The following is a 13,500-nucleotide window of genomic DNA, read 5'->3' on the forward strand; positions in this document are numbered from 1 at the left end:
ATGCAGTAAATATTGGGAACCACGCACTGCTTCACACGACCAAGTTGAGAACTTTATTCCGGGCGCAAGTCATCCAAATACAGAAACATCATCATCTCTAATCTTCTGATAAGAAACAGGGGCGTTGCTAGGGAGGGGCTAAGGGGGCTATAGCCCCTGATCTTTTGGTTGTAGCCCCGGATAGAATCTCAGGAGCTACAGCCAAAAGACTAGCTAGCCCCCAGTCCCAACGGTTCCGACATCAGCGTAGCCCCGGGTCTTTTCCAAACCTAGCAACTCCCCTGATAAGAAACATCATTCCGTGGGTTGGGAGGTGCATGCAGGCCATCCGTGGCTCACTGGGAAAGATACATATTTCAAAAAACTTGAAATGGTAACACAAAATAGTTCTGGGGAACTGTCTACCAAATACCAAGTTCCAGCTAGTGTAGTGTCAAAGCCTCTCCCAAAAAACCCAGACCAAAAAATTGACAAACATTTATCTTAGACGTGTCTATTTTTTTAAACTTCCTCTATTGGAATGAACTTTGCCCATCAAACACTGAAGCTCCATCAGAAAATGAATGACCCAAATATATTCCTCTCTTCCTGGATGAGCGGTAAAATCATCTGTCTGGCCTGGAAACCGTCTGGACCGCTTGCTGCTGCATTGCTGTGCCCATTGCAAATCAGGTAGAGGGAGAATATGTTGAGACATGAAGTGTGTCTTGTGGGCCTCTTTCCCAGGGGCGGCCACTGTGTCGGCATACTGCAGTCGCACCCTGTCCGCTAGTTATAACACCACCCCCAAAAAGGTCTCCCAGGACAAGACCACTTCCATCTTTGGTGCTCTAATACCGAAATGGGAAATCCATCCCTGACCCCCCCAGATACCCCAAAAAGGTACTAACCTTGCCAAGCGTTCTTTCAGCGCCAATGACTCGTTCTCCGCCTTTCTTAGCTTCTCAGTGGCATCGTCCAGCTGCTTTTGCAACACATCTCGTAATGCCTGGCAGGTGAGAACACAAATGTATAGCTCAGTGTGTGCATTAAGAAACAGTGTGTTCTACATCACAACGTCACCAGAAAAGAGAGCTAGTAATTCCCATATAGCTGCAGTATCACCATAGTTAGGCATGTCACCCAAGATAATTAATAATAGAGACAATTATTTTCTTAGCCATTGCTTGTTTGTTTACCATCTTTTAATAACAGTTTTGAGTCACAGTATTAAAACATACATTCGCACTCTTTACCTGGCATGGATATTAGTAGTTCATTATTTACTCCAAGTTTTATTATATCACCTTAGTGTTCAGCAAATGTGGTCATTACTTATTAGTAATTAGTTTAAATTCACTCTTTGTTTTTTTTTTGCATTTTCTTTTCTGTTCTTTGCTCACTTGTTTATCGGCGAAGGTCAGACTGGGGTTTAAAATTGTCTCTGGCACCAATGAAAAAGTGACCCACCGTTGCAAATGGCTATTCATTTCTTTTGTGGTACTGTGTGAACAGTAAACTAGGGGGAGGTTTTTAATAAAAATGTAATGCAAAGTCTGCATTTGAAAGAATATTTATTCATTAACACTGGTCAAAACTCCTAGCCGCATGGTAAAGTAACTTATCAAACTGGCCCACTTTGACCAAAAAGAAATGGCCCAAACTAGCATTTTGCGTTTTTGGTTCGGGCATTGGCCCATTGCCCTATAGGCTAGTCCGAGCTGGTTATCAGCACATGTTTCCATCTCTAGATCTTCTTCAAGCCCTTTTTATTGCTGTTGCACAATTGCTGCTCTGTAATTTAATGCTGGTTCACAAAGAGGCACCCCAGCGCGTATTGTGGTATTGCAGTATTGGCTTTGCGTATCTGTTAGATAGTCCTCTTGTAGAGACTGGTAGAGATTGATGTTTTCCTTGTAGATATAGCTGTGTAACTGTATAGTTCTAGTTGTGATACTGAGTTAGTAAAGGTATGGTTGAAACCAATAGTTAAAGCAATGGAAGGTCACTATTTGATGATCTAAACGAGGACTGTAAGATTTCAATTTTCTTAATTCGTGAATGCATTATATGTTTACCAGTACCGGCCCTGTGTACTAGCTTGTTTGATTTTAGCATAGAGGAGAAGTAAACCATTTATTGTGAAAAGTTAAGACCAAACATGAAAGATAGGTCATAATCATGTGTTCCTTTTTTGTTTGAAACAAAATATTCCTGGGACATATTGTAGTGAGTTTCCGGTAATTAAGTAGTAAGAGAATTATTTGGAACGCCTGGTATGAAAAACACATAGATCAACAGTATCATTTTCGTTACCATATGTTTCATTACTATTGTGCTTTGTAACAGTATGCTTTAGCTTCAAAGGAATTTACCTGCATTTACACCCTAGCATAGATCGCAGTATTTGTCTGGCATCCCCAGAGTAACTTAAAAAACAATCTCACATCCTGGAGGGCCCTTACCAGATGGCAACATCCTCTGCCCAAGTTGACAAGGGCAAAGGGACATTACCAACTAGCAATGGCCAGAGAAGGGGTGGCATTACTGCTATTGGAACATTTCGCCCAGTGAGGGAATAAGTGTACCAGCCACTATTGCCCTGTGCCAGTGTGTCGTCTGCAACTGAATTGCAAACATTCCAATCCTGCAATGACACCATTGTGCAGGTGGAACAGTGGATATGGCGTATTGCTACTGGTGGTTACCATTCTCGCCATAAAGCCTGTTAGTCCTATGTTCGCCCATCACGGAGGTGTCAAACTATGCTTGCTATCAGCTTATAACTATCTCAAGTTGCATCTCCATTTTACTTGTTTAGTAGTGCATCGACATATTCATTATTTGGTAAAAATGACCTTCTATTACTAGTGGGATAATTGATCTATCAATTCTGTATGGGTTTAAGATTCGATCATTTTGTAGGCAGAATTTATATGTATAGAATGTGACTGATTGTATCCCGTACTGTGAGTATATGCACAGTCAGTGGTCAATGGATCGATGATACCCGTTTTTTAAAATGTTGCTAATATATGATCCACTTAACTTGTCCGATGTTCCCCAGGAAAGTGTATAAACCATGTTGTTGAATTCGGTTCATTTGACATGTATTCAAAAATGATGTAAAACAAATACTTATCATTAGTATGTTTTGCTGGGAATTTGCAATGGAAAGTTATCCTGAGATGTTGACTGACCTTGGGTCTGTTGGTGGGATGATGCACTATAAGTAAAGTGGCTGTCTAGTACTTTATGTCTTCCATTTATACTGAGTAGTCAAGCAACTGTGTGACCTGTTTAAATGGTACTTTAATTATTTGTCTCATCACTTGTTTCTTTACCACCTACCATGTTCTTAAAAACTATAATTATAATTCTAGTCTACTTACTATGTACTAGTGCTATGCACCTGTACTTGCTTGTCAATAGAGTATGTATTGTTGATGCTGTATGAGGCTTGATTAGTTACTATCTCGCAATCCTTGTTGAGTACAATCTTCATTGCTTGTAGCTCGGTGATGTTCTATGTTTCAATTTGTTTCAGCTTTAGAGGTCTATTTCCATTGCTAAAGGTTTGTGGCGCATGTTCTATGTCGCATAATCTAAGGCCTTTGATGTTATCCCACAGATATACTTGCTACCAATGTGTTGACATTTGGTAAATACATTATAGCTGATTAGTGGCTGATTAAGTGGCTGCAGTCGGCAGTGTTACTCTGTTTCCTTTTGTGAGTGGTTTTCATTCAAGCGTCACGGATTGCACACATCGGGCTTGGAGTGCTGAGGCTACGCCACCCCAACTTCATATACTGGGTTTCCCGCTAAGCGGCCGTGAAGTGGCTGCAGTTGGCAGTCAGTCGTCGTGACGGGCTTGGGAGGGAATCATGGTAGGCCACAGTTGCGCATAAATTCCGTGAAGAGTGTCTGATTGCTTTTGGCTGCTCTGAATTACATATGTGGAAGTGATTAGCCCATTGAACATGTTAAGCAACCAGTCAAACCTTGTAGCTATTAAACAAAAAAAATGGTGTAGTACTTTGTGAAACTTTGAAATCCTTCATATGTATTATTTAAGAAGCACAGGTTTGTGGGACGACCCTCGTGCAATTAAAGTGGATTACGTGTAAGATCCTATAATTATTACAACTACCCCCCAACCCTCAAGTAATTTCCATGCATTGAGAGGGAGTAACAGACATGGCTCAGCAAGAATGTTCAGCTTTAATCCTGCATAATCCCCCTCAGCCCCTTTGCATGACTTTACAATGTCGTCTACCTCGATTAAGAGGAAGATAACAGACTTTTTTCAAAGAGGGCGTAGTGCAGGTTTGGGTACATAAGCATGGCGTCCTCCCCGTTGCCCCAAAATAGCTTTCAAGTTGTGTTTAGTTTAAATATGGGCAGTGGCACACCAGAATCAGCCAAGGATGTGGCAATAGCCGGCAATGGACTTGTTAATGAACTCACTGCTAGTACTTTATGAGCCATTCCTGCAATCTTTCTGGAGCAAGAACTATTTAGCCTGAAGCACCTTTAGACTCTTCTGTCTCACATCATGCTCATTGGAACATTTGTATCATTCTACAACTGGGGCAGAGGGAAATGACACCAACCTGAAAGCCCTTAACTTTGTACTCAACTCCCTCATAAAAGTTTTTGAGATTCTTAGAACGGAGGTGAAAGTAAACTGGGGGCTGCTTGAGGAATTGAGGTATGATTTGAAATTGTGCGCTCAGAATATTGTTGAAGTTAAGGTGCTTGCAACAACACTGATACTAACTTGAAGCCATTTCAAAAGGAGCTGCAGACACATATTGCCATCCCTACAGATATTCAAAGGCCACTGGCTTTGCCGATACAAAATATAGCCGAAGAACCAGCAACATGTTTTTTAAACGACAATGAGTCCGTTTTGATTGTAGAGGATGGGGAGGCCCACAGTGATGACCCCCCCTTCATTGGAGCTTCTGGAGGAGTTCTCTGGATTAGCCAGACTACCCTATGTCATTGAAAAAATTGAGGATGCGATTGAACTTCAGCATGATCTCCTGGCTTTAAATAAGAATAGCCTGAAAAGAAAAGGTAAAAAGAACACGGGAAAACAACAGAAAAAAAATAAAAAAAATGCTAATGGGAAAAGATTTGTAGAAGTTCTTCTTTGAAATGTATCTGTGCCCTATCCCTATCTGCTGATTCTGATGGAGATGTTATAGAAGCTGGTAAAACTTCATGGGGTAAAGCGGAGCCTCTAGGAAGAACTACAGCGCCTCTCTTCACGAAACAGGGTAAAGATACGTTAATTAGCAAGGAGGCAGAACTGGTAAAATCTCTGCATGATGCAGCTTGTCAAGCCAATTCAACCGTAAATACTGCACGGAAAGAAATTTGTTGAGGGATTTAACACTGACATCTGGAAGGCTGTTGACACTTTTCCATGGACTTTCTGTATTACAATTTCAGAATTGTCTGATGGACCGGTTTGCCAAGAATGCGCTGGTACAATATGGGGACGCAATGCAGTTGCCTGGGCATGGGAGGGAACAACCTTCCTCTCTCCCCCTTGACTCTTGGAAGGTGGGTGCTCGCCCCCAGAATCCAGTGCAATATGAAGCAGGGTGGCATTACTTCAGTCATATCCGGTTTGTCATGGAATCTCCGTTCCCAAATGAAGACAATGGGTCTCATTCCGAGTGAAGCGGTCCAGAAATAAGGGTGCCGGTCGCACTGTACCAGTACCCTTTCCGCACCGCCACACTCCAACTCTGCCATCCTGGGCTGTTACCCCAGGCAGGTCTGACTTGCAGGGCACAACGTCCCCGGTAGGCAGAGCTGTCATGGAAGCTCCAGCACTCCATGAGAATGGGGATTTACACTTTTGTCAGCTTGATATCCCGGGCCGCTGGGATTTGTAATGTCCTGGTGGCACCGGGATATCAGGTGCCAGAAACGGTGTCACTAGTTCGGCAGCAACCCACCTGTAGCACCGCCGGGTTACCGCCAACCGAAGAACCATCATGGCTTTGTTACATGATATTCCGGCACTGAGGATTATCTTGTTTAAAGATATTACTTGTGCCCAATTGATACAAGACGATAGGCTTGACATTGCTTTGTTGTATATTCCTTTGCCTCTTGTTCAGGCACATCTCTTGTCATTTGTCGACAGACTGAGGCAAAGAGGCTTTAACCTTCGTCCGTACGAGGCCCATATTGTTTATTTTTGAAACAACAGAAACGTACATTTTGCACATCGAATGACAATTTCCTGCTCAGGTAGATATAATTCATCACGGAAGGTTACTATATCTAATAAATTGTTGAGCTCCATCATATCGAATGATTGGTCATGGGTTACAGACTAGCCGATGGCAAATAACCCTATGGGCGGGTTTAATCGGCCAGGTTTTAACATCCTTTCATGGAACTCTCGTGGTTTTACGCATTTAAATCTCATACCATTTCAAAGATTGGGGTGCCGATTTATTATTGCTCCAGGAACATTTTTTGAGTACTACAGTTACATTGGATAGATGTTCTGTCAGCAAAAGGCGTTGGGTGGGCAATTTGGGAGACCTAAGGAAGCCTTTTGGTGGCGGCCGGCACTGCTTGGGATTATGATGTACATATGTTATGCAATTTTCTCCCATGCCTATAAGCCGTCCACATTGAAATCCAGTGTGACTTGAATACATGTTGTAAATATGTATTGTAATTGCCTGGAGCTGAGCCAGTTTGAATGTATGGGTAAATTAGAGAAAATGTTGTTAGACTGGCATGCGCTACATGGTAATAATCCTATCATTGTGGCAGGAGATTTCAATGCCAACTGTTTGACAAAGCAAGGTATAAAGAATGGGGATCCCGATACTAGCAACACAAAAAAAGAAAATAAGGCTTGCATAGGCTTGTTTCTTTAAGCCATGGGATCTGGTGCCGCTTAATGGTAATGTAGTAGGTGATTTGGAGGGAGATTTTACTTGGAAACGTGGTATCCATAAATCCAGAATTGACTGTTTTTGTGTCAGGAGGATTGTTTTTCCATTGTAATCAGTTCAAGGTTTGTGAGGGAAAGCCTTGTGATCATAATGTTTTGAGGGGCAGTTTTTCGTGCACTATGGTGTTACCAGCTGGTGTAAATATCCCGTCTGTTTACATTAATAAAGGAAAACAATCGTCTATCTTGGCCTGACAGCGCAATCATGTCTTTTAATGAGAAATTTGTGGAATTTTCCTTCACAGAAAACTGTCTATTGTGTCAGCTGGAATCATTCCCAGGCAATTTATAACGTTCTATGAATAATTATGGTTTTCCAGCTCTCTCGAAAACAGAGAGAATAGTTTTTATGCTCTGGAAATTCAAGCTTTTAAACAAGAAAGGAGGCAAAATATACATTACCTTAAAAAAAGCAGCCGAGCATGAGGAAAATAACGCTAAACTGACAAGGCAAGAAAGACACACATTTTAAGAATAGCGTCAATTTGGCAAGCTCCTCTTCATATCAAGCTGAGGGTGAAGCCATACTTGAAAACTTAATCCAGAAAATCGATTGGAACTTCTGGAAGTTGGTGAATTCAAAAAGTAATTTTCAATCATTTGCCAGGAAAACCCTATTTTAGAAGCAAAATGGATTGCCTATTGTAAGCACTTAAATGCCTATTCTTCTAAGCTAGTAGCTTCCCCTGTTGTTCGAGGAGATTGGGATTTTGAATTTGATTGCTTGGATATCAAATTATGAATTGGTGAGTGCAGCCAGTCTCGCACTCCTGGACCAAGTGGTCTTTGTAATTTACTATTTAAATTAGATCTGAGATTTTGGGCATCAGTTTTGTTTGATCTGTTTAAAACTATTGTACAGAGCAGATTCATACCTACACACTGGTCAACAGCAATTATTGTCCCCATCTACAAAAAGGGGGATAAGAGTGATCCATGTAATTATCGTCCTATACCCCTGGTGGATACGGACTCCCAAATATTTGAGTTCCTTTTCTGTATAAATCTTAGGACTTGGGTGGAGTCAAGTTGCATCTTAAAACCCAACCAGATCAGCTTTCGGCAGGGAGTGGGAATGACTATTGCAGGTTTAATAATAGACCATTTACAACAGCTGGCATGGCAGAAACGGGTCCCTGAGATCTATGTTATGAGCATAGACCTCTTTGTTAGCTTTTGAGAAGGAGGACCGGAGTTTATTATGGGGTAACCTGCAAAAGTGGAGTATACCAAATTACTTATTTAATATTCTGGTCCACCTTCACAAAAACACTTCTTTAAGGGTAAGTCTTAACAAGAAGGGTAATAAGACCTGTTCCATTCCTACGAACAATGGTCTGCGGCAAGGATGCGTGCCAGCCCCTGTATTGTTAATCTATATTGAGCCGATATGGGAGAGGCCCTTGGTAGTGCTACGCTTGTCTTTTCAACAGTGCTTGGCTACAGAACTTACTGGATCACCTACGCCAATGATATCCTGCTTTTGGATTGCACAAAGGCGGGAATATCTAGACTTTTGGAGGCTTTCAAAGCCTATTCAATAGGTAATGCCTTAACTATAAATACTGATAAAACTAAAATGTTAGTATTTAGAACAGGCAGAAGGTCCAGGAATATTACTTGGAATTTATCTGGATTGCCCATTGGAGAGGTGATGGATCTAAGACATTTAGGATTTCAACTATTTGCTTCACAGGGAGAACAAGTTTTGATTAGATTTTTTATTGATAAGTGATGAAAAATCTCCATAGCCAATTTGGTAAATTCTCCTTAAAACCAGTAATCAAGTTTAATGAGGCTAACATTGTTCCAATTATTTATTAGGGCCTAGAGATTTACCAACAGTTTAGTGATTATATCCTCTATGTAAATGAAGGTATATTCCGGCGGTGCACTCTGGGACTATCAAAATTAGTGGCAATGACCATTATACGATATGAGCTTGGAATCATATCTATGAACACTAAAGTGCTGTGGAAAAGGATCCAGCTAGGCACAAAATTCTCTTATCTGCCCCTTTATTCCGTTTTTGGAGAATTTTACATAAATAAATCCAAGGTTGTGAAATCATTTGTATAAATTTAACAAAATCAACTGGAAAAAATGAATTTCTCCTTGGACGAAATGGCTAGTAATCTGGGCTTTAGGGATACGACTGGGCTCAAATGTGTGATAAGCTAGGCTCGTACAAAAGGTATAGACATTTGAGTAGAGTGTCAGAAAGCACCAAAGTATTAACTGAAAAGGATACGGTACTTAAAAGGATACAGGTGGTAGGGTCTTCCGGATCCCTGTTCACGCGTTTTGATAGTTGTGAAGTCAAGTTAAGACCTTCCAAATGATACAACTCTCTGACTGGTAAAACAGGCAGAGCGATGGATCACTGGAAAGGGCGTGGGTAAGGTATAAGAAGTCAGCCTAGAACAAAATAAAGTATCATGAATAACTGCCCCAACCTGGGTATGATGGAATAGGAAATGTCATGAATGCACACATTGACCTTGAGTCTAGGGCAGATGAATCCAGAAGAGTCTCTTGCGGAATCCAAGGTAGAACAAACGACAAGGAAGGGAAGATTAGTAAGGGAGACTTATCCCGAACGGAACGAGGCTCACGCTAGATACCGGGTTGATGCACCACAGGATAGCGTCCAAAGTACTGTTCACTGTCACCTTCCAATTATCCTTGAAAAGCTTCCTTCCCACGTAGTGTAAAGTATAGAAATTAATCAATCCCCCTGTTAATAACACAGGTGCAGGAGTTGGAAATAGCGCTCCTTTTAAGGTATAAACAAAGTACACGCGGTTCTGGACAGCCGCGAAGAAAAGAGCGTGTGCGTGTGGATTTACACGCGATTAGGATTCAGGCAGTCCAGGCCAGCAGCGCTTGAAGACAACATATGCGTGTGGATTTACACGCGAGCAGGATTCACGCAGTCCAGGCCAGCAGCGCTTGAAGATAGCATACGCGTGTGGATTTACACGCGATCAGGATTCACGCAGTCCAGGCCAGCCGTACTTGAAGATAGCGTGCGCGTGTGGATTTACACGCGAGCAGGATTCACGCAGTCCAGGCCAGCAGCGCTTGAAGATAGCGTGCGCGTGTGGATTTACACGCGATCAGGATTCACGCAGTCCAGGCCAGCAGCGCTTGAAGATAGCGTGCGCGTGTGGATTTACACGCGAGCAGGATTCACGCAGTCCAGGCCAGCAGCGCTTGAAGATAGCGTGCGCGTGTGGATTTACACACGAACAGGATTCACGCAGCCCAGGCCAGCCGCGTTTGAAGATAGCGTGCGCGTGCGGAATTACACGCGAACAGGATTCACGCAGCCCAGGCCAGCCGCGTTTGAAGATAGCGTGCGCGTGCGGAATTACACGCGAACAGGATTCACGCAGCCCAGGCCGGCCGCGTTTGAAGACAACGTGTGGATTTACACGCAACCAAACAGCACCAGGAATCAGCGTGTGGCGGAAAACACGCTATAGAAGGCCAAACGGTAGCTGTAGTAACCTGCAAGGATGCAGACCGGAGGTTCAGCTACACAACGCCAAATGATTCGATCAGAAGCAGCGAGTGAAGTTTCCACGCTGCTTAAATACGTAATGCCGTAGTTCACGTGACGAAGCAGAATACACGTGAGTTAGCGACGTGAAAAGTGCAAACGTCGTTTTCCCGGCAACGTGTCGAACAACCGCCATTTGGAATAGAACGGTCTAGCTGTTCTACGAGCGTAGGAGGTAGGACCACGTCCAGCATGCATGACATAGAGGCCATCGCAATCTGGGCAAACCAGACACTTTTTAAATAAAATATCCTTCTTGGAAATTTGGGAAGTCAATTTTAATATTTCTTTTTAATATACTGCCTACTATGAAAATTCATTTTATGTGGAGGGATAAGGCAACTAGCCCTATGGTAGGTGTCCAGTCATTAATTTGAAAACAAAAGGATCGAATGCAATACATTTGAGTCAAAAAGACCGAAAAAAAAGACTGAATGCCTTTTTTTAATGCATTTTGTTTTTTTTGGTTTTGGTATAGGTAAAAATAATGGTTTTTGGCCAAAAAACGTTGGTTTGCGGGGGGCCCCCCAAAAAGAAAAGAAAAAAATGCATTCCATTTTTTTTTCTGGTCCTTTTGACCCGAAAGTATTGTCATTCGAACCTTTGTATTCAAATCTTTGACCTACAACCCTATGGTACGCTGCTGTTGTCAGTTGGACACTGAAATACTGCACCTTTTGCATTGTACACTGTTGCAATATTTGGGAATGGTCTGTTTTGGCGGTTTGTTGTGGATTTGAAATTATCCCCTTTTTCTTGGATCACTGTCTTCTTTCAGTGCTAATTGCTCTTTATGGATATCTTCTGAATTTAGTATTGATTTCAGCTTAATGAATGTATGCAAGATTGATGTAAATTGTTTTACTATTTGTATATCTAAGTTATTTATTGAATTGAATGGTTTTATTGTGTTATAATATGTTATTGTGCGTATTGATATTTGCTGTTGTTTTATGTGTGTTAAGGTTTACTTGTTAGCCTATTTGACACAATAAATACATTAAATAAATAAACAAATATAGCTTTAAAATTGTATTCCTCAGTGGTTGAATGGTCTTTGCTACTTAGAAATTGAGGCATATGCATTCCAAAGCATAGATAACTAATGTTCTCTGTAATGTATAACATATTTTATTGTAAATCTTTCAATATATCCAGATTGATAGTCATCTTTTTAATTAATTACAAATTTGCAGACTGAGCAGTTCCCACATTTCTAGAATCTTGGAGGGAGGATGGGAAGTTCTGTGGAGATTCATGGTAGAACAAAGTGACCTTTGCAGAGATTTATTTTGAGTCTGGCTGTTCTTTTATGAGGCGTCAGTGGTGTAGCTGTAATGTATTATTTTAGGTCCTCATAGATAGTTACTCTGTCTCAGTGTTTTTATGAAAAAGACTTGATATACTTGCGTTTGTTGCTCTGTGTTTTTAAGAATCTAATAACCTAGTTCATTTGTTCTTATTGTTTTTTTTTAGTTGAGAAAATGGAGTCTCTGTTCATATTGGTCACTTGTTTTTCTTTAACTTTCCTGATGTTTGTAACCTCATTGACACATATGTTTCATACTCTGCTACTTCTATCTGGCTTCAATTCCATTTCACCCTTTGTAACAAAGTCACATTGCTCAGCCTTCCATCCTTGTGTCCCAAGTCATCATACCTCCTAAACTCAGCGGTTGATGCTGCGTTGCAGAAACACTGCAGCCAGTGGGCAATATGGAGTAGTGAGTGAAAATGATCTGCGCCACACTAGTGCCCTACCTGTATGACAGCCCTACGCCCACACCCCTCCACGACCACATGACGGTTTCTATTCAAGCCCAACTATCAGCCATACCACTCCAAAAAACATCTCAACAAAGAGAGGTGATATTATAGTAGCTTGATGGCTGAGACCCAACACAGCACTTGCTGCCTAGAACCTTGAACGTCTGCTCCTATTCATTGACCAACAGGTGAGAAACACACTTGGAAGCAGCAGAAAAGTTCTCTGGCCACCCTACATACATTGGCAGGTTCCCGGCTCCAGCCACAGAGCCAAATATAAGAACTATTACTTAAATATGGCTTCCAAATAGTGCCATTACCTGTTAAAATTGTGGTTGCTACTTCACAGACAAGTTATGAACAGGACACTAGGAATTAACCACAATGGTAACCATCTAATAGATTGAATCCACAATACACTTCTACAGGTACCACCTTTATCAAGTCATGGCAAATAAGGGCTCACGGGGCAGACCATACGGATGGCTAATAATTGGAGTAAGCCAAATAGAATAATGCTGCATGGTACTCCCTTCCACAAGTAGCACTGTACAGGTTGTTGAATTGAGGTTGGGTGATATGGAAGAGAGGTGTAATATGCCGATTGTAAACATATAAACCCCCTCGGATACCCCTGCCTGGATAATGCACATGCGCCCCTGGAAGAGATTTCTTTCAACTTGGGGGACACACCTAAAAATCAGATGATCTTACTTGGTGGGGACCTCAAAGCCCACTCTACGTACGAGCAAGAGTGCGCTTCTTACCGGAACAATGCCGAAAAATATGAGATGCTACTAAAAAGAAGCACTAGTAAGGGGTGTCCGTTGGGTGCATTTCCTGAGGGATTGGGACCTTGCATTAATGAACGGTAGAACCAGGGGAGAATTCCCGGGGCACTAGACAGGGGCATGGTCAACACTAGAGCAACGTTGGATTTTTGGGAAAAACATACGTTTGGAGAAAACTGTGCAACTAAAGGTGGTGCCGAATGATGCCATATTGGCGCGGACCATATGCGGTGCAAATCTGGTAATTAATCCACAAATCTGCAGTGGTGTTCACTCAAATCACATGGGCAATCGCATTTTCTGGACAATCAGTCAGATTCAAAAAGTGAACTCACTTCTTTCTCAACTCACTGCCAATGACATTGTTGTTGGTCTGTTTGAGCGGCAATGAAATCGAGGAC

The 13,500-nt window shown here is 41.9% G+C and overlaps 1 protein-coding gene across 3 annotated transcripts in view; it reads right to left on the minus strand.

Annotated features, from left to right (window-relative positions):
• FYCO1 (FYVE and coiled-coil domain autophagy adaptor 1) overlaps positions 1-13,500 on the minus strand; it is a 1,135,599-nt gene that overhangs the window by 521,238 nt on the left and 600,861 nt on the right. For all 3 annotated transcript variants that reach the window (XM_069613367.1, XM_069613366.1, XM_069613365.1), the window contains exon 11: positions 891-988. In XM_069613367.1, the coding sequence (XP_069469468.1) occupies positions 891-988 (98 nt within the window). The remainder of the gene's footprint in view (positions 1-890; positions 989-13,500) is intronic.

This window comes from Ambystoma mexicanum, chromosome 5p (genome assembly GCF_040938575.1).
Source record: "Ambystoma mexicanum isolate Mex_15411 chromosome 5p, UKY_AmexF1_1, whole genome shotgun sequence".
In the NCBI taxonomy this organism is placed as follows: Eukaryota; Metazoa; Chordata; class Amphibia; order Caudata; family Ambystomatidae; genus Ambystoma; species Ambystoma mexicanum.